The sequence below is a fragment of the Mauremys reevesii genome, linkage group 13 (assembly GCF_016161935.1).
Source record: "Mauremys reevesii isolate NIE-2019 linkage group 13, ASM1616193v1, whole genome shotgun sequence".
In the NCBI taxonomy this organism is placed as follows: Eukaryota; Metazoa; Chordata; order Testudines; family Geoemydidae; genus Mauremys; species Mauremys reevesii.
In genome coordinates this window covers 30,867,444-30,892,637 of record NC_052635.1, presented here as the reverse complement: position 1 = coordinate 30,892,637, position 25,194 = coordinate 30,867,444, and the positions used below count along the sequence as shown (strand labels likewise).

At 42.5% G+C, this 25,194-nt stretch overlaps 3 protein-coding genes across 6 annotated transcripts in view; 1 reads left to right on the top strand and 2 right to left on the bottom strand.

Moving 5' to 3' along the window:
* Window positions 1–3,296: 3,296 nt before the first annotated feature.
* Window positions 3,297–14,787, bottom strand: SERINC3 (serine incorporator 3). Of its 2 annotated transcripts, none has more exons than XM_039498679.1 (10): window positions 14,705–14,787; window positions 12,304–12,465; window positions 11,137–11,330; window positions 10,094–10,173; window positions 9,146–9,283; window positions 8,267–8,436; window positions 6,860–6,950; window positions 6,074–6,251; window positions 5,116–5,343; window positions 3,297–4,110 (listed from the first exon to the last, which is right to left on the bottom strand). In XM_039498679.1, the coding sequence occupies exons 2-10, from the start codon at window positions 12,337–12,339 to the stop codon at window positions 3,972–3,974; spliced, it is 1,254 nt and encodes a 417-aa protein (XP_039354613.1). In that variant the 5' UTR covers window positions 12,340–12,465; window positions 14,705–14,787; the 3' UTR covers window positions 3,297–3,971. The 2 variants fall into 2 exon arrangements, with proteins under 2 accessions (XP_039354613.1, XP_039354612.1); XM_039498678.1 differs by having other exon boundaries at window positions 14,592–14,724.
* A 35-nt stretch (window positions 14,788–14,822) lies between these two features.
* Window positions 14,823–25,194, top strand: part of PKIG (cAMP-dependent protein kinase inhibitor gamma) — a 50,693-nt gene continuing 40,321 nt past the window's right edge. The window contains exon 1 of one of the 2 annotated variants that reach the window (XM_039498695.1): window positions 14,823–15,396. The gene's annotated coding sequence lies outside the window, so the exon portion shown is untranslated. The remainder of the gene's footprint in view (window positions 15,397–25,194) is intronic. The other variant, XM_039498690.1, reaches the window with a different exon arrangement.
* The window catches only part of LOC120380750 (adenosine deaminase-like), an 81,354-nt gene continuing 75,097 nt past the window's right edge, over window positions 18,938–25,194 (bottom strand). For both annotated transcript variants that reach the window (XR_005587854.1, XM_039498681.1), the window contains one exon: window positions 18,938–20,157. The gene's annotated coding sequence lies outside the window, so the exon portion shown is untranslated. The remainder of the gene's footprint in view (window positions 20,158–25,194) is intronic.

Here is a 25,194-nt window from a genome sequence, read left to right as displayed (position 1 = left end):
CAGTGCTGGCTAGCGTCTCTTCATTTGAGCAAAACTTTCCTCTCAGATCTACTGTGCAGTGCTTAACCTTCATGTTGCTTGCCTTTACTGTGGAGATAAATCCAGCTCTTCTTCCACCTAGCAAAATAACCATAATTGTTAACCCATCTAACTAAACTAACTGCTGAAAATGTGCTGGGGTGTCTTGGATGGTTTGAGTGATTGCTGACTACTAATTTCCCTCTGTCCCCTACCAAAAATTTTAAAAAAAACCCTCCAGGATACAGCATTTGTCTTTGAACTGGTGGCATGGCAGGCTTTATTCTTCCTCTTTCATTGTTGGGTGCTTTCCTCTTTAAGTCTACATCTACACTGCATTTCTCCCTAGCACTAGTATAAAAAGCAGCATTGCTGATGAAGTACTCATTAGGCGAGTAGAGGAAGGACATGCCTAAAGCTGGTGCATATGTATCCTACTTGCCCATATGGTGCTGCCCCACTCACTGCTATTTTTAGCAGCGTAGAGTCCTGCTGCTGGAGTCTTTCCCTAAAGCAGTGAAAGGCTTTGGCACGGAGGAGCTACCAGAGCCTTTCCTTGGCATGTGTAGCTTTACACCAGTGTGGATGCAGCCTGGTTTTCACTGTGGCATGTAGCTACCTCTGCCCTGCATGCCACCAGGGTGCAGTGTAGACATAGCCTAAGTGGAGCTTCTCTCAACCAGTTTGGAAACTACTGAAGAGGGAAAGCTCCATGTTAGAAAACTTAACTTCCTCCTTAAAAAGGATTTGTGGGTAGGAAGTCTCCAGCAACCAGGGCAACACCTGATTTTTTCAATGCTTTTGCACTGTGGCCTGCCTTAAAATATAACCAGACTAGATTTCATGTGTAGCCTCAAACCAAGGTCTTCCTCCTTGGAAGACAAATTGACAGTTTGTTGTTTGCTTATCTTACTTGTAGATGGAGACTTAAGTTTTCCTCTCAGCAGAACTTTTGTTTTGGAGTTGTTAAAGACTCTTTGGAATCTAGCTTTTAAGTTCATTATAGCTTTATCACCAGTAATACAGCACAAGTAGACAAAGCCAGTATGTTATCCATTACTCTCAACTATAACTTTCCTTAATTCCCTCATGGGGGCCAATGCTTTGCTTGTCTTCCTAGAAAAAGTGTAGACTCTCACAAGATGAACTACAGCTTAACATCTGGAAGCTGTTAATATTTTGGTACCTAAAGCACTAATTAAAAAAAACCACTTTGTAGAAAAGTTGAGCTGTCAAGCTCTTTAATGACTGGCAGCCCTTTTGTCTCAGTGGCGGGTAGCATATTTGACAACAGGCCCACAGTCCTAGTAACTCATCTTTAAAGTAGGAGGGAAGGAAGAGCAATGGAGTTAGCTCAAAAAGATCCCATTCAGTATTAGAATTAACAATCTGGCTGTTTCAACTAAATTTTTCTAAAAATCAGTTCCATGGGAAGCTAGCTGAGTAAGGACAATGTCAGAAGTAACAATTCTGGCTAGGCGGAGGTGCTAAGAGGAAGGTGCTTTAAACTGCCTTGGGTGACCTGGACTGTCTCACAGGAAGTGTGACAACAGTTAATTGCATACTGTAAATAAAATACTTGAATTTATACCAGGGCAAATAGGTGTTATATATACAGAGGTCTTTTTTCAGGGAATGAGGGTGTTTTGGCACAAGTTCTGTAATATACATGATTGTTCAAATGATTATTTTGCTTTTTGGTTTAAGTGGACCTAAAGTTGTTGGGTTTAATATACATCTGTTATTTTGATAAAATGTTTATTTTTATATGGCATTTTATAAAATGGAGTGGTCAAAGTATGTACTTTTATTATGCATGACTGGGTATTAAATAATTCTACCATAACAGCATCTAGTTCATTTCAAGTGTATGTGTACAATACCCTTTTCCAAGTTAGGTTAGATGTCACTGCATCACTCCTAATCGATGCAACTTCAGGCTTATTTCCCTCTGGCAAATCAGACCCCCCCTGAGGCTGATAGCAGCTCATACTCAGTTTAGTACAACTTAAATATAAATGCAAGACAACTTTACTACATGCCTACGCAGGCAAATTGGAAATCTTGATTCTTCAGGTATCTTGCTTGAAGCATTGGCCTTGTGTCTATATGTGTACTATGATAGTTAAAGTTTGATTATTCAAACAAAAAGTATTATTAACTTGAATGTTAAAGTTGGCTCAACTGAAATGCCATTTGGCCATTCTAATTAAACAGTGTCTGGGAATCTTCATAGGTGAGAGATGTGACCTGAATCTGCTGAGATGAAAGATGACATGTCTATTCCAACTAATTAACTAAGCATAGTTAAAGTACCCTTAATAGGAGATAAAAATCCAATGGTGGTAGACAGCATTTAGTAACTGAAAAAAAACACCTCAAGTAGGCTAGTGAGCATGCTGCACACCATGCACCATCCAGGTTAGAATATGAAATGAACAGCTGTAGCCTAGTATCTACAGCTACATTAAATAAAAAGGGAGCCCTAATAGCAGTCAGATAACCTTTTAAGTTATTGATAATTGTACTTTAGTAGTGGCTGTAGGATACAAGATAGGTGACAAGACAAAGGCTACCCTAGCTTTTCCGTCTTTCCACTCCTCTTCCTTATCAGCGCACACCCAGTTGTGTGTAGTGTCCTTTGTTACAACATACTTATTGACAACATGACCAGGCCAAATTACAAGAAAGTGGACATGCTGAGAAACTTAAACATACTCTTAGGCCTGAATTGTCACTTTAATATTGTATGTGCACCAGGATGCAGTAAAAAGCTAAAAATTTAAGACACAAGCTTGAATACCTACCTCCTCCTCGTGAAATAACTAGCGTTAGTAGTCTAATTGTAATAGTCTGCAGTAAAAAAAATAACCAAGTTCACTTTGCTATGTGTTTTGTAAGTGTGCTCATCATAGACGTGCCATCCAACATGTGATTCAGCATCAGAGGATTGGAATGAGGCTGTAATCACCATGTCTGATCAGAGTATAGATTAAGTCATATGACACCACTTGAGCCATTAACTTCTAGGTACTACATATCCTACCACATGACTTGTAACTTCAGCAGCTGTATAAGCTGCCCTTTAATTCAAAATACCATAGGAGATTACAAACTTGCTGCCCCAATCCCTGCACCTACCTGGAACAGAGAGTTTGAAAGATGCTTTGAACAGTTAAATGCATTTGATTAAAATATAGATTATCATGCAATTATTGACAATTTCATGTGTATTAACTCATTCAAGCTCAGACCAATTGAGACTTAGTAAAAAAAAACTTGTTTTTCCAGCATAACTTTAATTTGAAATAACAGAAGTATCTGATTAATTTAAAGTTAAATCAAAGTTTAAAATATTTGGCAAATATACTAAATCAAGAAGCATAGTTTCCATAAAATCTAAAAGTATTATTCTGGGAACAGGAATTAGAGTTAACAGCTACACATCTTCAAGATCTTGGTCTTGTAGTGAATGTATAAGTTTCTGCCCACAAACAGGAGGGTGCTCTTTTAGACAATGGAATGTAGAAATTTACACAGTATGGCTTACACTTCCACATACTGACGCATTTAGTGCATTATGCTGAACACAGCTTGTTCTTTAAAATACATTACTTTGTGTTTAATAGTTCTCTTCGATATTGTGTTGGAACTAATGGATACTACAAGTGTTTTTCTTCTGTGCTGTAACACTACCACCACAGTGGTAGTAGCTTTCAAAAATGCACTAATAGCTAACCTCACATATAGGTTAAAATAAAATAGTATCAAAATTATTGTAGTTTAGATACTGCATCAAGCATTACATAATCCAGCAGTTTCTATCCACGTGCATGGAACATGAAAAGATGCATTTCCCTTAGCTTCAAGGAATAACCGACGCAATACATGACGTTTTGGCTTTCAGCAGAGGAACTTCAGGTATTTTCATAATCCCAGACAAGCACAATCATTTAAGCGAAGTCCCGATTGGTAAGGACAAGAGGAGCCACTAGGGTCCAGACATAGAGAAGGAGGCAGACCCAGCTTGAGGTGATCTTCACCCACACGGCTGGCCACTTACTTGTCATAGTTTTGAAGTCTGCATCAGGGCTGTAACAATGGAAAAATAGTTAATGACAAGCCTCCTGCTGCCACCCTCTCTGCACTTTTACTGAATTGAAGGTGCAGCATGTTTGGAACACCACCACCATCATGTCCAAAAAGGCTCCTTGCCTTATAATTGAAGACCCTAAACTGCAAAGTCCCTCCTTTCAGAACTTTAGAGGTGTCCTGCCACCTACTCTCAGTATGTCCCAGCCTATGTATGTTTATGCATCACCACTCTTAAAACTGACCCCACAGCCAGTTAACCAACTTCAGTTCTTCATTTCAGGCAGCTGTTCCTCCACTAAATGAGAAAATGCAAGACCACCCCATGTAGTAGGTCAGCCAATCACAAGAAAAAGGCAGTAAGTAGGTGGTGGGGGCACAGCCTCAAGATGGATAGTCTCAGTGGCGCTGGGGGAACCCTCACTACATAAGTGGCTTCCATGTCTGTAGCTGCCAACATTCCTTCTCCTGTTTGTCTTTTCAATCTCACACTGGGCAGAACCAAAAACTTCTCAAAAGGACAGAGTCCCTGACTAACTCATTAACTGGAAGAAAGATGCACAGCCTTAGGAATCTGAAGAAAAATCTGCTAGTCAGTCTGGTATCTGCTGCTCTTACAAATTTGGATAATCCTTTAGGCAGGCTCACCCACCCCACTTCTACTGTCAATGCCTTTAATGCTTTCTACTGTTTCTTTACTATCCTATTTCATCAACACAAAAAGCTAACCACTACAACTTTGATGCAGCTAGCATGAAGGGAAGATCTCAAACCACAGGACAGACGTCCCAGATTTCGGAGTAGCCTTCAGATTTCCAATTCCTAAACTGCCAGAGAACTCACTGGATATAAAGGGGAATGGGGCATAAGAGTTACTCTCCCAGCAGGAATTAAAGCTGCACAGATGTCAGATCAGCCACCCAGAGTTGAGGTAGCAGGTGCACCTTTCATCCACCTTCGTAAATATATTTTATGTTTAAAAAGTTAAACCCATTTTGTTCCTACCTGTACCAGTTAGTGAGTGTCATCATGATGTAGAGAGAGGCAAGGAGCAACATGAAGTGAAAGAAAGAATAGCTGTACTGAACTGCCCCTTTCTCATTGTCCATGACCCGACGAACTTCTCCATCTTCCACAGACCCACCATCAGTTCCCACAGCATCATCCAGCATGACACTGTCACTCCCAGACAGAGTCAGCTTGTTCACCTGGCTGTTACTGGAAGAGCGAATGCTGCGAAGTGACCCAAAAAAGAAAAGTTAAAAATCCATCCTATAGAACACAGGGGTGGGTTTCACTAGTGACTATAACTACTAGTCAAATCTTTTCCATCCCCAAAATGTGTTGTGATTGAAATTTTTCCAAAGAAGTAAAAAAGGAACGCTCCTCCTTAGGAGATCCATTTCCATCCATGTTACATATCAGAGACCCAATCTCTGGAGTAGGAACATATTCCCCCCCTTTCCAGAGGCACCTGACACTGCTGTGAAGATCACTGCAGGTGACAGTACCACACCAGGAAGTTAACTCCTAGCCCCTGCTAGAGTTGGAAACTCAAGACACAGATTTCAGTTACCATCAGTGGAAGCAGTGTGCTGCTTCTGAACTTCCAGTCCAGGCAAACACCTTACCCCAATGTGTTTAGTTTTTTTTTAAATTGTGATTGGAGGTCAGTTCAGAAACAACTCTCCTACTATTTACCTACTGACTAAGTAACAACCCCCTCCCCACTTCATGCTGTTATGGCCTTTTTTAGCTTAAGACTTCAACTAATTAAGAACAAGGTTGGTGAAGCCTCTACCCTCCTCACAGTTTTACTAGTCTTTCAGATTTTTATTTGCCCACATCAAGCTAGACAGAGCCTTATGTGCAAACCAGGTAGATTTCATACACAAACCCACCCAGTGTCCACAAAAGGAAGGTAAGTTCTGCTTGTTTCTGCTTTGAGTGACTCAGATCTTACCTAGAATACAGGAGACAAAGAACAAAGATACCAAGTCCAACAATACTCTGTGCATCCCACCACTGCAAGGACTTTGGTGGAGCTGGAGTAGCAGGTATGACAGTTGCATTAGCTGGAGCTACTGTGGGTGCAGTTATCTGTGTGATGATGTTCAACAAACTTGGGTTACAGCTTCTATCTGAAAGAGGTTTACAAAAAGAGAGAAACAGGCACAAGCTTTTTAGTAAAACTCATCCCTGTCATCTTGTTGGCCAGGTTTGTAGTCTAGAGTTCCTTTTGGGCTTCCAATTGCTCTTGGATTCCCCAGTAGCATCAGTGGCAAGAAGTCTTCCCACCTGCACTTGACTAGATTGGAGTACACTAATCAGGCCCTTTTCCAGATCTTTGCACAGATACCATCCTTCCCACATTCCAATCCCCCCCACTGCTTGATTCTCAAAATATTTAGTTCTGTGGTTCACTAGAAAGGAGTTCAGAGAACGCAATATATAAGCCTGGGCTAGAGAATTAACTTCAGTCCAGACCTTGTCCATCAACCAGGTCTTCGGGACCTCCAGAATAGATTGCTGCAATACGCGCCACACAAAAGAAAGCCACTGAGAAGCTGCATATGACCTGACTATGTAGCAAGTCTACACCTTAAGTATGCACATGTTGCATGGATTCACAAATGCATCATCTGACCAGCAATCTCAGCACAATGGCTTCTGGTAACAGTAAACTTCACTGATATGTTTTTGTTTTAAAAAATGGAACACATTACTACCAAGGCAGATAGATGCTTACCAGGCTCATTAGACATAGCTGACCAAGTGAGATACATTGTGTAGAGACTAATAACAGAGGACTGGAGGAGGCCAGAGTGAGGCTGATGTTCCTGTTTAAAGACAAAATGCCCTCCAGAGTCAAAAAAGGCATTTCAGATAGAGCTGGATTTAATCCTAATTGCTGCAGGTTTGCCTAACATCTAGTAACTACAATCAAACTTTTTAAAAAGTCTTGCCTATGAGTATTTAGTGACTAAAACATTTGCCATAACTGTGTAGGGCCACGTATTATATATATGGGAGCAAATAATTCAGGGTTGAGAACCACGCTAGGAGCCTATCTTTGGAGGTTGAGAACACTGGCAATAAACAAGCCAGGGACTCTTGTTCGTCCCTCTTGATCCAAACACATGCACTGCACACACCATCTTTGATCAGCAGCTCTTGCTTGACTTAATCGTGACATGACTCTGTAGCAGGCTTGCAAAATACAAGTCTAGCAAATAACTTCTGAGCAATATCTAGTTATCCCCAGATGCATATTAGCAGAGGTGGTGACTCAAAATAGATTTGGGGGAAGAGTAGCAGCTTTAGAACCCAAGACCTACAGATATGCCCAGTATTCTTTAAAGGGTGTTTAACCAGGTGAAGCAAGTGTATTCTACCTGATGCAGAACTATTTTTTGTTTGATGACCTGTTTTGATGTCTGTTAAAGTATTTGCCTCTTTACAATCACCCAAAATAGAACGATCCAAATTCAACCCTCAATTTACACATGTGCAACCCTTTTCATTTAATGCAGGTTTCCACATTTATCATAAAGGGCAACATTGTATCTTACAACAGCAACATAATCAGAGCAAAGGAAGACTAATCTATCATCATTCATTGTTTGCTAGCTAGGCCAAGGGTTCTTTGAAAATTTCATAGTGCACCATATATCATGAAAGTATTCAAAAGCATCTTAATGACTTAAGACCCTAAATCCAATTGATGTCATTTAGGTATGTTGAAAGTTTTACCCAGTATCTCTTGGATGCCTCCCCTCTAATCCATGGTAGCTGTAGTATCTCTGAGGGAACCACAGCAACTGCTTTCACTAAGTGCACTAAAAAATAGTTTGGTGCATTGTATTTCAGATGTGTCCAATACGATGCTGATTTCTAGCTGTCATTATGTGACATGCCAGCTTTCTGCAGATGGTCAGTAAATGCTCTAAACGTCCACAGTTCAGGAACTATTGCATTAGGCTCAGTTTTCTGCTTATTTCTAGTTATCCCACATAATCATTAGCATGGTCTCATCCTGTGACAATTTTTTTCTGAATGTGTATTATAAAAACAGCAAATGTATACTTCAAAGGAGATTTAAAGATATTGCTGTCTGTGTACAAAAGGATTTAACCAAAAATAGAAAATGTAGTACCTGAACTTTGGGAAGGATAGAAACGATGGAGACAACAATGCACAAGATCATATTAAAGCTGATGAAGAACTTGTTCTCAGTACAACCATCAGGTTTAGTGTAGAATACATAGAAGAGCACAACAGAAATTATCGACAAGATGTAGTTCAAGCTCGTACAAGAAAATAAAGCTGAAAAAGAAAAGACAAGTTAACTCAACACAGAATGGAAACAAGTACTTCTGCAGGCTCCCCATTGGGGCACTTATCAGCCCTGAATTTTAAAGGCAAGATTTTCTCTCTACCCCACAAAGACTGGGTGCTTTTATAGTGCCCTTCTTTCAAGTTATTTATAATATAAGGAGCCACAGAGGTTAGTGTTCTCAGCTAAAATAGTTAAGTTAAATTGCTAATTGTTATGGCTGTGTCACTGGAGCCATTTACAATCACATCCCCAGCCTACAAGCATGAGGTGCAACGACGTTATCACCATTATACAGACAGGGTGACTAAGAAAAATTGCTTAGCTGACTTGCCTGAGGACATTAAAGGAGTCAATGGCTGCTAGCCCTGCATTCAGACCATGCTTCTCTACTATGTAGCTGGGCAAGAAATTTAAATTTTATTTCTTATGACCATCAAAATGGACAGTGACTGACAGGTCTACTTCCCATTTTAATTAATGAGACTAGAACCAGCATGTACATAGAGCTATAGCGGAGCAACACTGCAGCTTCTAACTCCCCAGGTAACTATGGAGTTTCAGTTGTAGGATGCAGATCAGAGAACAGCACGTACACAGTGGCAGGGCTGTAAGAGGCTATCCCTTATTTTTGTACGCTATGTACGCATTGTTTGTTTCTTCTAGTTATGATTTGCATTCTCTGATTTAGATACCTACCCACATACCAACACCTTGAGTTTCCTTCCTCCATTCGCCCAACCCAGGACTCATTCAAGGAGTGAGCAAAGTCCACAAGCAGCACCAGCTGGATGAGGATAAAGCAAAAGGCTCCAAGAGTGCCAATAATAAACCATGCTAGAAAAGACATGAAGGGGTATAAAGTTAGTTATTTCTCATAATTTGTATTTTACTAGGTAGAAAAACTAGCCTCAGGTTAGCCTATAAACTGGCTTATCAGATTTTAAAAGGAATAGTGAAAATATAGCCTGGAAATGCAGTCCCCTAATACTCTATGGCATCGATCCTGCAAATACTTACACATGTACTTGGCTCTAGAGCATGCAAGTAGTTTCACTTGCTTAATTTGAGTCACACTGAAGTACGTGCTAAGTATTTGCAAGATTGGGCCTAAAGTGTTTTCAGAGAGAAGAATTCAATGTTTAATGTAAGACACTATTTTCATATCCTTAAGTGACCATCAAAGTTTATGAAACAATCCTACAAAATGGATGCAAACAGTACTAGTCATAGGTAAACACTTCCTTAGAATAGCTGACTGAAGAGGACAGAACTTCCTAAAGGAGTTTGCAGAAGATCCCTTAAATGCCTTGGGAAACAAAGTCTTTCCTGACATCTAATATGAACAGTGACAGAAGAGAAACGAAGATTTAGTCAGTCATACAAACACTTAAAATAATTAAGGTATTTAACTAGTGTATAAATATGGAGCTCAGCCCTGTTTATGTGAAACAGCACCTGCAGCTATGCCCCAGGACACGTACTGCTTACCTTGTAACTAATTACCAGAACATTCCAGGGAAATAGGGTTGCACTGTACGTATTCTACAATAACCATAACTTGGAATGCACCAACTATAACCTCTGGTAATTCGTGAAAAAGTTTGTATTTTCAAAAGCAATTCCATGACTATATATTAACTTTACCTCTTGTGAATGGCCCTTCAGGAATGTAAAAGGCTCCAACCATGATACCAACTATGGCAGCTATTTTGAAGAACCAGAACCTTTTTAAAATAAAAAGACAAACATGTTTTACAGTGTTGGTCCTCTATCTGTACAACGAACCCTGTTTTAAGTGAACAAAATATGGCTGATTAATAGACGTGATTGTCTAATAACGATGGAACAGAATTGTATTCAGTCTATTTGGGGATGCTCTGAGATGGTCCTTTCACACAGGAGACTGACAAATAAGAGTGGTCTTTTGAAACCTGCACACGCTCGGACAGGGTACATATACACCCAAATGGGTTCTTGCTGATGAAATAATATCTATAACATTTCACAACTGAATAGTGTGAAATAGTGCTTTAGCCTGGAGAGAGAATGTTAAATAAGAAAACATTTAACAAAGTCTCAGTTATTTTAAAAGGTTTCTTTTAATTAAGATATACTAAAAATATTTGTTAAGAGAGTCTCCCTTTCCACTCCATCTTTAGCTCCCTTTTTAAAAAATAAGAAAGAAGATGGCAGTTTCAAATGAACGCCACACTCCAGAGAATTATACGTGTTTGGAAAAATGACAGAACAGGTGAGTTAGCTGATTTCAAGGCATAATGTTTCAGCTTGTAATTATCAGTACTTTAGAAATGCAATGCAAGTAGGCGGCTTCCTAGGGATCTTAGTTACTTACACACTTTTAGAAGCAGTGCTCTAATCAATCAGCAAAGGAACTAAAGGACTCAATCCAGGCTGTTCATCCACATATACCTAAGGAATCTGTCACTATAGTCCCCTGCCCTCATGGCAGGACCAAATACTGTCTAGACCATCCCTGATCGACATTTATCTAACCTACTCTTAAATATCTCCAGAGATGGGGATTCCACAACCTCCCTAGGCAATTTATTCCAGTGTTTAACCACCCTGACAGTTAGGAACTTTTTCCTAATGTCCTATCTGGGGAAGAAATTGGTAAGAGACAGACGAAGCAAGTTAACAGGCAAGTCAATACAATGCCTACATACCCATTGTGCACTGAGGCTCTCGGATCGTTACTCGTTTTCACTTGTATCATAAGAAGAGAGAAAATGAAGAAGAACACTGCCATGGCAAAGCTGATTCGATAGACAGCCCTGTATCCAACAAGCACATCACAGTTGACAAAGCCATTCATGTGTGGTAGCCGGGTATGAAGCCCCTCATCACAAAATCCAGGAACCTGGATAAAAAGAGACTTGTAACTTGCAGTTCTAAGACCGCAGTCACAAATATGTGGAATACACAACTAACGCAAGGGTCTCAGCCAGCTTTCCTCTGGTGGCCATTGTGAGAAAAGGCTTTGCATCTGGTCCACAGGCAGAGATCAGATTTGTTCCTAGTGTCACCTTTTCCTCCCCATATCACTGCATAACCAAGACATAGAGAGAGTAACTAATTTACCCGAAAGGAAAGTATCAGAGTGTAAGGCTTAGAGCAAGGATGTGAATTTGGTATCCTCATTCTCTAGGCTTGAGATGCCCAAGTGTCACAAAAGTTAAATAGATATTTCAAACTAGGAGCCAAACAGAAAACCATTCCATATATACTGTGGCAAGTCTCCGTTATATTCCTTTGCCCACTCTTGCGTGGCAGCCTCAGTAGCAGCTCACTACTGAACAGACAACTGGACTTTTTGGCAGAACTCAGGCCACACTGGTCAGTTAATATTTTTGTTGCCCCAAATCTTGGAATCTTCTTCTCCAACCACCATCCTAACAGGATCCTGTCTCCAGTTGGGAGAGGTGTTCTTCCTATTCAAGGATTTAAATCAACACAGCAGGAGCATCTGAATTAATGGTGTAACATAAATCCTGTTCCCAGCAACATAAAATCTGAATGAATTGCTCTACAGAGAGAATTTGCAGGACCGTGACAGGCACTCTGAACAGTGCTGTGCTGAGGACAAAGAAAAAATGTAATTTATTTACCAGTAGTTTACATTTCAATTATGCACATGGGCGACACTCTAGCAATCCAAAGATTTACAACACAGTTAATTTTTCCTCTGTTTGGGAAATTCCCCCCTTTCAACATCTCCAGTTTATTTGGGCATTTGTGGTGTGAGGTAGTCCATGGCTAATAAGAAGAACTGGAGGCTACTAGCATAGGTCATAGCTTTGTTACAAAAGAGATCACAAATGTCTTATTTATACCTTTTTCAGCTGCTCTTCCATTCCCGGTGCTAGCATGATACAGGCAACAAGCGTACTGAGAAGAAGGAGGAAGGCATAGATAAGACGGGTCACTGTGGAATTCTTGCTGTTTGGACAACATCGACACAGCAAACATGAGGCACCGCTGCACAGACATGGAATCTGGAGAACCAACATGGGAACAGTAAGGGTATTTCCCTATACAGACCTCACTTTCAAAAGGGCTAATCATCATCATTAAACACAGTCCCCTACTGAGCCAAATACCCTGGAAATTAATAGCCCCAGTCACTCACTTCCTGCAGAAGTTACCACAAATTTAGAGACCAAAGTGATCAATTTAGACATCAAGATTCACCTTGATGGCATTTTTTCCTACAGTAAATTCTTTATTGTTTTATTATCTTAATTTGAAGGGTCTCAAGTGATGGCACTCCCATCCTTTTACACGTGTGATTATATTTTTAGTTTTATAACCGTACTCCAAGGTATAAAATCATGCACGTGCAATACAGTTTAGTTTACAAAACAGAAGATTATAGAAATATGGTATGGTCACAGGGCCTGTAATTACATTAGAACAAGTAGTTCTGCACTTCTGCACTCAGCACAAACACGCAAGACTTATTTTGCTTTCTTCTTATTACAAATGGCTACCAGGCTGTAGGGACCCACTTATGGAAAGGAAAAACACAGGGGACAGATTTCACAAGCAACACCACTCCCTCTTTTAGGAAAAAAAAGTTTCTATAATTCATAATGTGTGCAAAGTAATACTGGGGCAGCAACGAATGATTTGCTGTGGTCACGAATTCTATTCCTCATGAATTGTGCATGCTCAAATTTGAAGTTCTTGATTACAGAGAAGCTTTAAGAGTTATTTATGAAAGGTTGAGAGTGTTTTCATTTCTCTCTACTGCTATGAGCATTTATCTATTATGGAAACAAGTTGTATTTAAAACCAGTTTCTGAATTTCTTATTTAGAAAGTGGTTTCAAGAGCATCAAGCTTAGAAAAAACCCAACCTAATTGGTTCCAGTGTTTTATGACAGTACATAAAACATACACCTCTACCCCAATATAACGCTGTCCTCAGGAGCTAAAAAAAAATCTTACCACGTTATAGGTGAAACTGCATTATATCGAACTTGCTTTGATCCGTGGGAGTGCGCAACCCTGCCCCCCCAGAGCACTGCTTTACCAAGTTATATCCGAATTTGTTATATCGGGTTGCGTTATATCAGGGTAGAGGTGTACTAACAGTCTTACAACTATTTAGCTACATGCTAAAAGTATTTCAAAAGTCATTATCAGTAATTTACACCCACAAACGCAACACAAAAAATGAATTAAATACATAATTTCCAGGAAAACAGTTCTTGTTTAAACTTAGACATACCACTGCAGTATTTGCAATCTTAGCACTGGACTAATACAAGAGAACTAGAAAGTGAAGGTAGCAAATACATTTTCATTGTTTTAAGGTTAATGAAATGCAAGTAGTAACAACAAAGACAACATAAGTGGTGTCACTAGATGTGTAAGATTTTTTGTTATAACAGACTAAGTACCCAGCATTTTTTAAAAGCTTCTCCCCCCCCCCCCCATCTCTCCCCTAGTTTATGGGCTTTGCCCTACAATAACCCAAATGAGCCTTTGCTAGGTCCTCAGAGTAATTTGTGTGTTGTTGATAACATAATGATTACTTCCTGTGTTACGCCTCGTGAAGTTACAAACACGAGGAGGGACTTCCCAGAAACAAACAATGTCTGTAGTATTCGAAATGAGGCAGGAAACCCCTGAGCTACAGCAAGAAGTCCCCGGATCCCTCGGGACATTTGCCAAGTACCACTGATCAATATCACATCCCTTCCCCCCACCGCCTGCCTATCCAGCCCCTGCGCCTGGCAGCTCCTGGGGGCTGGGCCTGCCTCTCGCTATGTGGCCGTACACAAGGGCGCCAAGCTCGGCCACTGCCTGAAGGCGCCCCCCGAACAGCCGTGATACGTGGCTCAGCGCCGGACACAGCACAGCCCCGCTAGTAGCCAGCGACACTAGCACGCAGAGCTCGGGGTGGGGGGTCTCCGGGCCTGGAGACGAGCGTTAGCGGCGGTAATAACATCCCCCGCCCCCGGGCGACCAGGCCTCACAGCCGCATTCCCCCGCTGGCGGGGGGGCAAGAGGGCGGCGCAGCATTTTCCCAGCACGGATCGTACGGGGGCCCACGCGGTGGGCGGAGCTCGCACCCCCACCAGGCCCCGTCAGCGGGAGGCCGCCCCGCCACTCACCCAGCTAGCCAGCGAACAGACCCCCAGCACGGCCCCCATGGTAACACAGCAGCTGCTTCGCCCTCCGCCGCCGCTTCCGACTCCCGCTTCCCCCCCGGAGCGACGCCACTTACGTCATCACAATGCACCCGCCCCGCAGCCCAGCGCTCATTGGTCGCGTCCCGAGCGTGGTGACTTCATGCACACACGGAATAATCTGTTAGGAGACGGGAGGGGGGAGGCGGATCAGCCAAAGAGAAGACAGAGAGCCCCTTGGAGGGCGGGGCTGAGGCAGCAGAGCTGCAGGGCCTCCAAAGCGGTGATCGGTGACGTTTCGCGCAACAAGGCAGTCATTGGTCGAAGAGACCAAGTGGGTGGTGCCAGTGTCAGAGCCAACCTATGGGGGCCCTTAGCTGGGTGGAAATTGACAGGAAGGGCCGAGGCTGTTCAACCATCCCCTGTATCTTCCGTCCCGTGGGCGGGGCCATTGGCGGCTCCTCTCCCCCGCCCACCAACTGCCATGGCAACCGCCAACAGCCTCCTGAGGCACCAGGCCTCAGCCTCCCCTCAGGGTGAGCCTGCCAGCCCCACCACGAGGCAGCTGTACCCACCCCCCAGCGGCCACGGGGAGTGTCTGGAGAGAGAACAGCGATAAGACCGATAACATCATTTCGTAAAGTGCAGGAGTTGGACCGCTGCAGCATCTTGTGCTGGCCACAGACTCTGAACGTGAGCTCTCCCAGTGTATTGTGATGATAATGCAAATCCTTACTGGCAACCGGCAAATTCATAACAAACTCCTCCAGGCTGATCGAGTACCTGCCAGGTGAGAAACTTAAGAGGAGAGCCATGCCAGTGTGACATCACAGTGCTATGATGGCACAGGGGCACGGTCCCATTATGTCAACACGCCATGTCACTGTGGTGTTGCATGAGCATGATGTCACATCCTGGCCAAACAGCATCACCTTGCATCTGTTTCAGTGACGCATCGCAAGTGGACATAATGTCGTGTTCTGCTATAGGGAGGGGGCACCCCAGTGGGCAAGCTCATGAAGGTGTCCTGTGAGGGGTGCTGCCTGGGACTTATTATGCGTGGCTTGAAACATCCATAAATCAAAACCAAATAATGAATGCTGGTCTGTGCAACCAGATGAACCACAGCAGCCAGGGGACATGTTGTGGCCACCGTTTGTCTTGCCTGTTCTGATGTGGAGAGAAAAGAAAACGACCCCATAAAAACCCAGGCAGCCTCCTAAAATACGTCAATCGGTTCACACTGTGTTTTACCATGGTAATAATCTAAAATGATTTTTGAATATGGTTGTAACATATTTTACTCTCATCAGCATAGGTAAAACCAAACTCTGTTATAGCACAGTTGGGATTACATCACGTTACCTAACAGGGCAGTTGTGATCACGTAGACAGACCATTGTTGGATGTCTTTCATTGTAAAAGTTTCCCCAAAGCTTTACAAACAACATACATTCATCACTGAAACAGTCATCGCTGGTCAGAATCTGGAAAATCTGACTTGGAAAATAAAAGATTGTGGTACTTTTCTAAACTTCACCAACTTGAGCTGCCAAAATTAGATGCAGCTATCAGTAGATTGTGCAGATGTTCAGATATGATCATGCATATTATCTGGTCTCTGCTGGTCTCCTTGAACTTGGGGTTAGGGGTGAGTAAATGATGATGCTCTCTCAAATCCACCTACTCAAGGCACTAAAATGAGCTGTCACTGAGCAGACAACGTGATGCTTCCCTCTCCTTTCTTACATGCTTTGATAAGCAATGAAAATTAACAGTGTTGAACTTTATAGTATCACTACTGGCATTTGACGTAACAGCCATTAGAGTGGGGCAATTCATACCTCTGAGAACTATTGTTTCCGGCTTTCTTCAAACTCAAGACATTGATGCATCAGTTACACTTTTACAGTCACAAAGGAAAGGGCAAAATAAATTTCAAAGCTCCCGTCCCTTATTCCCATGAATACTCTCTATGCTCCGCCTAACCCAATAGGTGAATGAAAAACAGATACTAACTCTACCTCTGTTTGTTGTACCTCTACCTCTGTGAGTAAAACAATGAAAAGTCAATACCCTGCTCTTATCACTTCAAAAAGTTTTTTTTCCCTCCTGCTGATGATAGGTCATCTCAATTGATTAGACTTTTCCTGTTGTTATGCATACTTCCACCTTTTCATGTTCTCTGTATGTATAAATATCTCCTGTCTGTGTGTTCCATTCTGTGCATCCGAAGAAGTGAGCTGTAGCTCACGAAAGCTCATGCTAAAATAAATTTGTTAGTCTTTAAGGTGCCACAAGTACTCCTGTTCTTTTTGCGGATACAGACTAACACGGCTGCTACTCTGAAACCTACCCTTCTCTTGTTAACTTGGGAATGAGCTGCGTGCTATCTTTAAATTTAAACATTGTAAGGAAAAAATGCACACATCTGCTTCCCTGAGTTCCCGTCCCCTTCATCAGCAAGCTCCTCCATGCTTGCCTAGCAGGACTGGCTAGACTCCTGAGTTTCAAATAGGTCCTGGCTCTGCATGGTTGGTGTCCCCTGCTGTATCTCCCCCCTCCTCTTTCTCCTTTCTCCCCTCCTTATGATTCACAGTAGGGGTCACTGTCTCAGGCTCCACCTCCACAGTGGTCTGTGGGGTCTCTGCCAAATATGGCTTGCAGCTCGTAAAAGTGGCAGGTCTGCAGGGCAGCACCAGATCCACTGTCGCCTTCTCCAGACATGTGGTATCTCTGGCAAAGTTCCTTTGCATTCACCTGGAACTGCTGCTCATCCCTCCTGTATCCCTTTTCCTGCGTCCCCTGTGCAATCTGCTCATAGATGTCCATGTTTTTTATGACTGTTCCACAGCTGTGCTTGCACCACCTCTTCTCTCCCCAGGAGATCCAACACTTCCAGTCTACTGTGGGGAGGAACGCATTTACTACCTTTTGTGTACGGAGCCAGCATGGTTGTTTGGCAGTTACACACAACAAGGAGCAGCTGTTAGGTGTGCTTACCAAAGTGGGCAATCAGGAAAGGCATTTCAAAAACACACAAGGCTTTTAAAGGTGGAGGGAAGGGGAGGCAGGAGCAGAGGTTTCTGGCCTCTGAGACCTCTAGGCACTGGAGTTGAAAACTGTAACCAGACCGTTGTTGGACAGCTGTTGGAAAACTGTTAGGATTGACACAGGTCATGCAGTCTCCACAATCACACTGTAAGAACTTAAGTAAAGTAAAGCTCTGTGCCCTTCAAGGGAGGTGGTTTTACTGTGTCACTGTGACAAACTGGGACTGTTCTTTATGTGGTCTTTGAATGTTGAGTGGGGAGTGTTGGCCTGGGAGGACGGTCTGCATTGGGGGATGGGACACGGGCCTTGAGGGGGGATACCTGAGCATGTAATGTGAGAACCCAGGAAGGGGTTAGAGGCCAGGGGACACCTTTGCCCAGGAAACTGAACAAAGGCGGGAGGAGGAGACGCTGGGGAGAGAGAGATTTTCAGGAGCTGGCTGGTGTAATGGAGGGGAGCCCAGACGGGGCTCTGACTCCCCAATGGGGCTGTGGTGCCCCTGGGACCCCAAGATGGACCTAATTGGGGGGGATCCTGTTGTCTGTGCCTGCAAGACCTGTCTTGGACTGTGTTCCTGTCGTCTAAATAAACCTTCTGCTTTACCGGCTGGCTGAGAGTCATGGTGAATCGCAGGAAGCCGGGGGTGCAGGGCCTTGTGTCCCCCCACACTCCGTGACAGTCACCATAATGGATTCTTACATTGTCCGGAGACAAAAGTCAGTGTAGTCACATGCACAAATAGGTTGATGCAAGGTGACTGATATCAACTTAACTTTGTAGTGTAGACCAGGCATCAGTTCACATTTCCAAGGTTTACTTCACAGCTGAAACAGCAAGAGACTTACTCCTTTAAACGAAAGCTGAGACTGGGAAATAAAAAGCAAACTTGAGAGTGTGCCAGCCCAGTTCATGCCTTACCTCTAGTATATTGCATCTGGGTAACAACACACAGCAACAATACAGAATTTAGCAAAGGAGAAGCCCATGTCTGACTACCTAGATTCCCATATCAAAGCCATCCCCCTAGTATGTGAGCAAATGAAACTGAAAGGGAGTGAGGAGGGGGCTGTAGTGAGGCGGACTAATTAACATCAGTGGTAAATTAGCTAGGGCACCAGAGTTTATATGCCAACTTTGAGGAAAAGAAACTTGGAATTTTTAACAGATACAAATGGTCAGAACCTCGGTTGCACTTCTCATCTAAAAACTGGCTACCAGATAACCAGATATGCAATAAAGAAGCCATTTTCAGCATGCAACTTTAATACTTAGACCTTCTAAACCACTTTACAATGTAAAGGCACAGTGTAACAAAGCAGGGGGAATCAACAAAGCAAGCTGAAAACCTAAGCATTTTGGCCACACATGAAACCAGAGCACACTCAACACATTAGATTAGGCTTTGTGTCCTGAAACCCATCATCTCTGGGCCCCTCCTCTGGCTGGATATGGGCAATTGCATGCTGGGACTGGTCATCCCCATGGGCCACTCTCTTTGTAATCAGGTCATCTGTGAAAATTAAATGTGCTCCCTGGGACAGGACTCTCCCAGTAAGTCACTGATATGGGCTGTGCCAGGAAATACCCAGACTTTTACCCTGTTAGAAACCTAACTTTCTTATCCTTTTTACATGCACCAGAAAAATCTTTAGGCAGGAAAGGTCACAGCTGAATCTCAACTGCTTCATTGTGTGTGCGCGTGCGCAGTGTCAGGAATTCTGCATTCTCTTCCCAGTTGTATCACTCACTATGTGAGCGAGTAAGTCACTAAGCATTCAGATACCATAGTGATGGATGCTATGAAAAAGTTTTAGCTATAACATGGGGATGAAGATGTCTTTACAGGCCATGTGAGGCTTAATTAATGTTTGCAAAGTGCTTTAGGCTCCTCAGGTGGCATGTGCTTAGGAAAGGCAAATGATCATTTTTAACATAGAAAGCTTATCCCTTCAACTTTATTCATCACAAGGGATTTCCAAATGCTCGTTCTATTTCCTAGCATGCATCTGGTTCTGCATAACATCATTTCAAACCACACATGTCTAACAAGAGATAAGGATGAAGTCATCCTAGTGATATCAACTGTGGGAAAAGAAGCAGAAAATGCCATGAGGTTATCCTAATCATTTACAAAAATAAACTGCTATGGTATGTGAATTGGTTGTGCCAGACTGAGCCAATGGTGCATCTCGTGTGTATCTATGTGTTAGTTGAATGAAGGGGCAAGAATTAAGTCCTTGAAATGTAATCTTGCTTGGGCAGTTTCTAAAGCAAAATGTAGCATATCTGGCCAAGCCTTCTTGGAGACAATTCGGTGCAGTTCTTTGTGCAACACTGCTGGCAAGAAGCTATCAGGATTGTGGATTAGTGCTGTCCATATTAATCACAAGGGTCTCCGTAGATAATAGTGAAGATGTGGAACATTCCTCTGTGTTCACTGTAGTAGATGATGATTCGCTCTGCTCATTTCTGTTTTTTCACAAGTGACAGATAGATCCTGAGTAGAATTGAAGAATTTAGAATTTGTTAAATGTCTGGCTAAAAGGTAACATATTGGAATTTCAGAATAGGAAAGTCTGGGTTGTTGACAAGTCAAGCTTATAATTATAAAATTACAGGTAACGTATGTTTTCCTTTGATCACAGCTCCTTTAACCTGTATACATGGCTGGGCACTGGCCTGTCTTGTGGATTGTATGTGTTTCAGAAACACTGAGATGCTGTAGTTTGCTCTTTAATAAACCCAATTAATCACTTTTCTGCCTGCTAATAATAATCATTGGACTACTGTTTTGTAAAATGTTTAGTCTTCCCCATTATTAATGATTGCCACGTCAATTGGATCTACTGGGCATAATTAATAGTGGAGTTTTCATTGCAGAGAATTGTTTTCCCAATAGTTTAGTTCAGTTCCTGTAGGTATTTTCTTTTAGCCTGAACTGTATTCAGTTATCCAATCCTTACAACCGGCTTTTAAAACATCACTTAAAGTCATTCATCCCTAAGGAACATTAATCATTAAGTATTGGGCCAAGTTCTGCCTTCAGTTACTCATACATGGCTGTCACTACTGTTGACTTCAGTTATTCTTTAATTGGGCACTCAAATAGTTTCCACAAAATCTAGATGTTTTGTCAAGGCTGGAGAACTCTCCAAATACAAACACCATAACAGCTACAGAGTTCCCAAATTAGTTTCACTGGAACATGGTCTACTAGCATATAGTAAATACTGGTATTCTTTCCCTATTCATGTCTGGGTGTTAACATATACGGTTTGTCCATAATTCCCCAGTGAAGCACCAGTCAGTCTTTTCGGCTGGGTCTCTTTCCTGCTTACCATCTTTTTCTAGTACCTCAAGAAAGCAGTGTTTGGTGGGGAGTGGAAATCTACAAGGTCCAACTCTTACCTGCTTGCATTGGACCCACAATGTCAAGATCTTTCTTTTCTTTTTATTTCTTCTTCTCTGAAGCACTTGCTCACTATTTAATAATTTCCATCTTTTCTAACTGTATCTACCATTACTGCATTGTAAGCATCCTTGCCCTTCTGAGACTCTCCACTCTTCTGTCATGTCATGTGGATAAATGACTCATTCTATTTGTGATCTGCTGAGCTGATTGACAGCTAGTCAGGGTAGTGTTTTGCGCTCCGTGGCTGTTACTAATGCTGCTAAACGTTTTTTAATATATTTTTTCTCTGTCTAAATCCTTAACAGGTTGAGTCACTGTTTTCATTCCCATCCCCTGAATGAGTGTGCAAGCGTGAGTCACTGGTTTTGATAAAGGGGTTATAATCTCTGTGTCTTTCTAGTTTTGTTTGACCAGTTGGTTCTTTCAGAATTTGTTAATTTAGGGTCTCATCTAACCCCCTAGAAATGCCTTTCCACTGATTGCCATGGATTTTGGATCAGGCCCATTGTTTCCTGAAGCTGCCAGAATACAGGTTATTGGTAAAACAGTTGGAGAGACATATTAGTATATATCTAACATTCAGGAATTCTATTATTGAGCTATTTCTTCTCATTGTTTATGGAGGCAATAGTAAAAGCAAACATATCAAAGAGTACCAAAAATAACAGAAAAAAGAAACTTTTGAAAAAACTTTAAAGACAGACATGCTAGTATGAATATTATACAGAACTGCAGTGACATCTGTGAATCAACCTCCTAAGGGACCAGCAAAACTAGGTTGCCAACAGAGGCGGGTCTTTAATTAAAACGTGAACATTTCACTGGAAATCAGATGAGGATCTTAGACTCTGACTTTTGGGTCCGCTGAGCTGCACTGGGTATAGGACCTGAGAAGGAAGGGCCAGCATGTCTCTCCCAACCCCTGGGGCTGCTGGTGCCTGTTAGAGCCTCAAGGCTGTTCTAACTTGCACTGGTAGTAACAGCCCATAAAGGGGTTATTGGAACCCAGGGCACACCAGCCAGCCCTCCTCACATTCCAGCACATTCCCAATGCGCACCAATGCCAGAGATACTATGCTATTAGAAAGTAGCATAAAGCCAGTTTTACCGCCTAGTGGTACTAATTAGAGCTGCTTTATGACCCTTTGTGCTGCCAGAGCATTGTAAAGCATCTATGTGAGGACTGAGGATCTGGCCCTTAATTTAAAGTGACCACTTCAGACATGGGGTTGCTAATGGAATTTGGGGTGTTTAGTGGGTGCTTCTTTGTATTCTGATATCCCTTTAGAATTAAAACAGACCAGACACGCTTTCAAACAGAGCAGTGTACACATCCACCCATGAACATGTTTCAAATGTGAACTCCATTCACTGTTTGAAATGTTTTTCCATCTTTTTTTCTGGACTTCTTTATTTTGGTTCAAATGAGGTTTTGCTGCCTCTCAGCCACTGCTCTCCCATTGGAGCCTGCACTGAAGTCATGCTGTTAAATTTATGACATCAATTATTCCTAGTGCAATAGGAGAGGCAGCATGACCCTAGTGGAGTGAGGTTGGGACTGGGAGACCGGAACTCCCAAGTTAATCCTGCCTCTGCCAGCAAGTTAAAGAAGTACGGGCTGGATGAATGGACTATAAGGTGGATAGAAAGCTGGCTAGATCGTCGGGCTCAATGGGTAGTGATCAATGGCTCCATGTCTAGTTGGCAGCCAGTATCAAGCGGAGTGCCCCAACAGTTGGTCCTGGGGCCGGTTTTGTTCTGTATCTTCATTAATGATCTGGAGGATGGTGTGGAGTGCACCCTCAGCGAGTTTGCAGATGACACTAAACTGGGAGGAGTGGTAGATACGCTGGAGGGTAGGGATAGGATACAGAGGGACCTAGACAATTAGAGCATTCGGCCAAAAGAAATCTGATGAGGTTCAACAAGGACAAGGGCAGAGTCCTGCACTTAGGATGGAAGAATCCCATGCATTGCTACAGACTAGGGACCGAATGGCTAGGCAGCCGTTCTGCAGAAAAGGACCTAGGGGTTACAGTGGATGAGAAGCTGGATGAGTCGACAGTGTGCCCTTGTTGCCAAGAAGGCTAACAGCATTTTGGGCTGTATAAGTAGGGGCATTGCCAGCAGATAGAGGGACATGAGCATTCCCCTCTATTCAACATTGGTGAGGCCTCATCTGGAGTACTGTGTCCAGTTTTGGGCCCCACACTACAAGAAGGATGTGGAAAAATTGGAAAGAGTCCAGCGGAGGGCAACAAAAATGATTAGGGGGCTGGAGCACATGACTTATGAGGAGAGGCTGAGGGAACTGGGACTGTTTAGTCTGCAGAAGAGAAGAATGAGGGGGGATTTGATAGCTGCTTTCAACTACCTGAAAGGGGGTTCCAAAGAGGATGGATCTAGACTGTTCTCAGTGGTACCGGATGACAGAACGAGGAGTAATGGTCTCAAGTTGCAGTGGGGGAGATTTAGGTTGGATATTAGGAAAAACTTTTTCGCTCAGAGAGCGGTGAAGCACTGGAATGTGTTACCTAGGGAAGTGGTAGAATCTCCTTCATTGGAGTTTTTTAAGGTCAGGCTTGACAAAGCCCTGGTTGGGATGATTTAGTTGGGATTGGTCCTGCTTTGAGCAGGGGGTGGGACTAGATGACCTCCAGAGGTCTCTTCCAACTCTGAGATTCTATGATTCTATGATCTGCTGTGTGGCTCTGGGTCAGTCACTTAACCTGTTAACTGCTCTCTCGTCTATAAAATGGAATAATAAAATCAATGCAGCCCAAAGGGGTGTTGGTAACCTTAAGTAACTCCTCTCTGCATACAGCTTGGAAGATATAGATTACTATGCAAGTGTTTACTCTTGTATTTATTAATTGAGTCTGCTGTTATAAACTCACAATTATGAATGACTTTGTTCCAGGATTTGGAAGAAGTAGCAGTGAGTCGGGGGTGGGGCCTCATAGATCTTTATGTAAAACATAAACATACTGGAGCCTCAGCTGGTATCAACTGGTATAGCTGTGAGAGCGCTGCTGATTTATACTAGCTGGGGCCCTGATCCAAATATCTTCAGTGATAGCGTATATAGCAATACAGAAAACTACAGAGCACGGCCATTTCTCTTTGCTCTTGACGTCCTCTCTCTTTCTTTCCATTGTGCTCTAGTCGCAGACTTTCGCTTTCCAAGGGGATGCTCTGAAGGCAGTGAAGGAGTTAATACTTCTCATAAGTCATGTTAATCATGTAAATCCTCCTGGCCTCATCACTGACATTTTAGATGTCAGATTTTTGTCGCACTGCCAGGAAGTGTTTAACATGTTACAGTTGCTCATGTTGTTTTTGCACTGGTTTAAAAAAAGAGGAAAACAGTCCTCTTGTGTCTCCAGTTAGGAGACTGAATTCATTCCTAAAGGAAAAACACATGATCACACAGATGCCCGAGATAAATCCCTGCCCACTGTTGCCTGGCTTGACTTTTCCAAATCTCTTTCTCCTTCTGTTCAGAAACTTTAATTCCTTCAATTTCTTAAAAAGATTTACTTTCTTGACTACATTATCAACACACACATTTCTCCCTGCAGTTTGTTTGTTTATTCAAAGCTGGCTGGGGACCCAGGCTGTAAGTCCCAGAAATAGTTTCAAGATAACAAAAGTGGGCAGCAACCCCCTAAAAGGTTTCAAAGAGACTAAAAAATACCATTTACCGGGGTTTGTAGAAGTTTGAGATTATCCAAGTCTCAGTTGATCCTGGTGCACAGTAATTAGTAAAGGTGCTATGGCCAAGAGCTTAACAAATGGGTGCCAGAATTAGGCTCCTCAATTCATATTCAGGCATCTAAGTAACTATCTGTGCTGAGGAACTGGGACCTTCCACTGACTTCAATAGTCCATCACTATATCTGTCTATCTACCTCAATTATGTTAGCAGTGGCACAAAAACAAAAGAAAACAACCCCTCTCTCCCACAAACCTCCAAACCAACCCATATATATATATATATATATATATATATATATATATATATATATATATATATATATATATATATATATATATTCAATCTAGCTGGTCTAGCTTTAATCTTCTAGGAGTGTTTTACAACCAGTCTTTTGCAAAGTGTCC

Excerpts from the sequence above, each read along its gene's own strand:
- SERINC3 (XM_039498678.1), bottom strand. The coding sequence starts at position 14,630 with ATGGGGGCCGTGCTGGGGGTCTGTTCGCTGGCTAGCTGG. Across the intron at positions 12,466-14,591 it reads TCTGTTCGCTGGCTAGCTGG|ATTCCATGTCTGTGCAGCGG; the intron begins GTGAGTGGCGGG and ends TTGGTTCTCCAG. Across the intron at positions 6,951-8,266 it reads CTATCCTTCCCAAAGTTCAG|GAACATCAGCCTCACTCTGG; the intron begins GTACTACATTTT and ends GTCTTTAAACAG.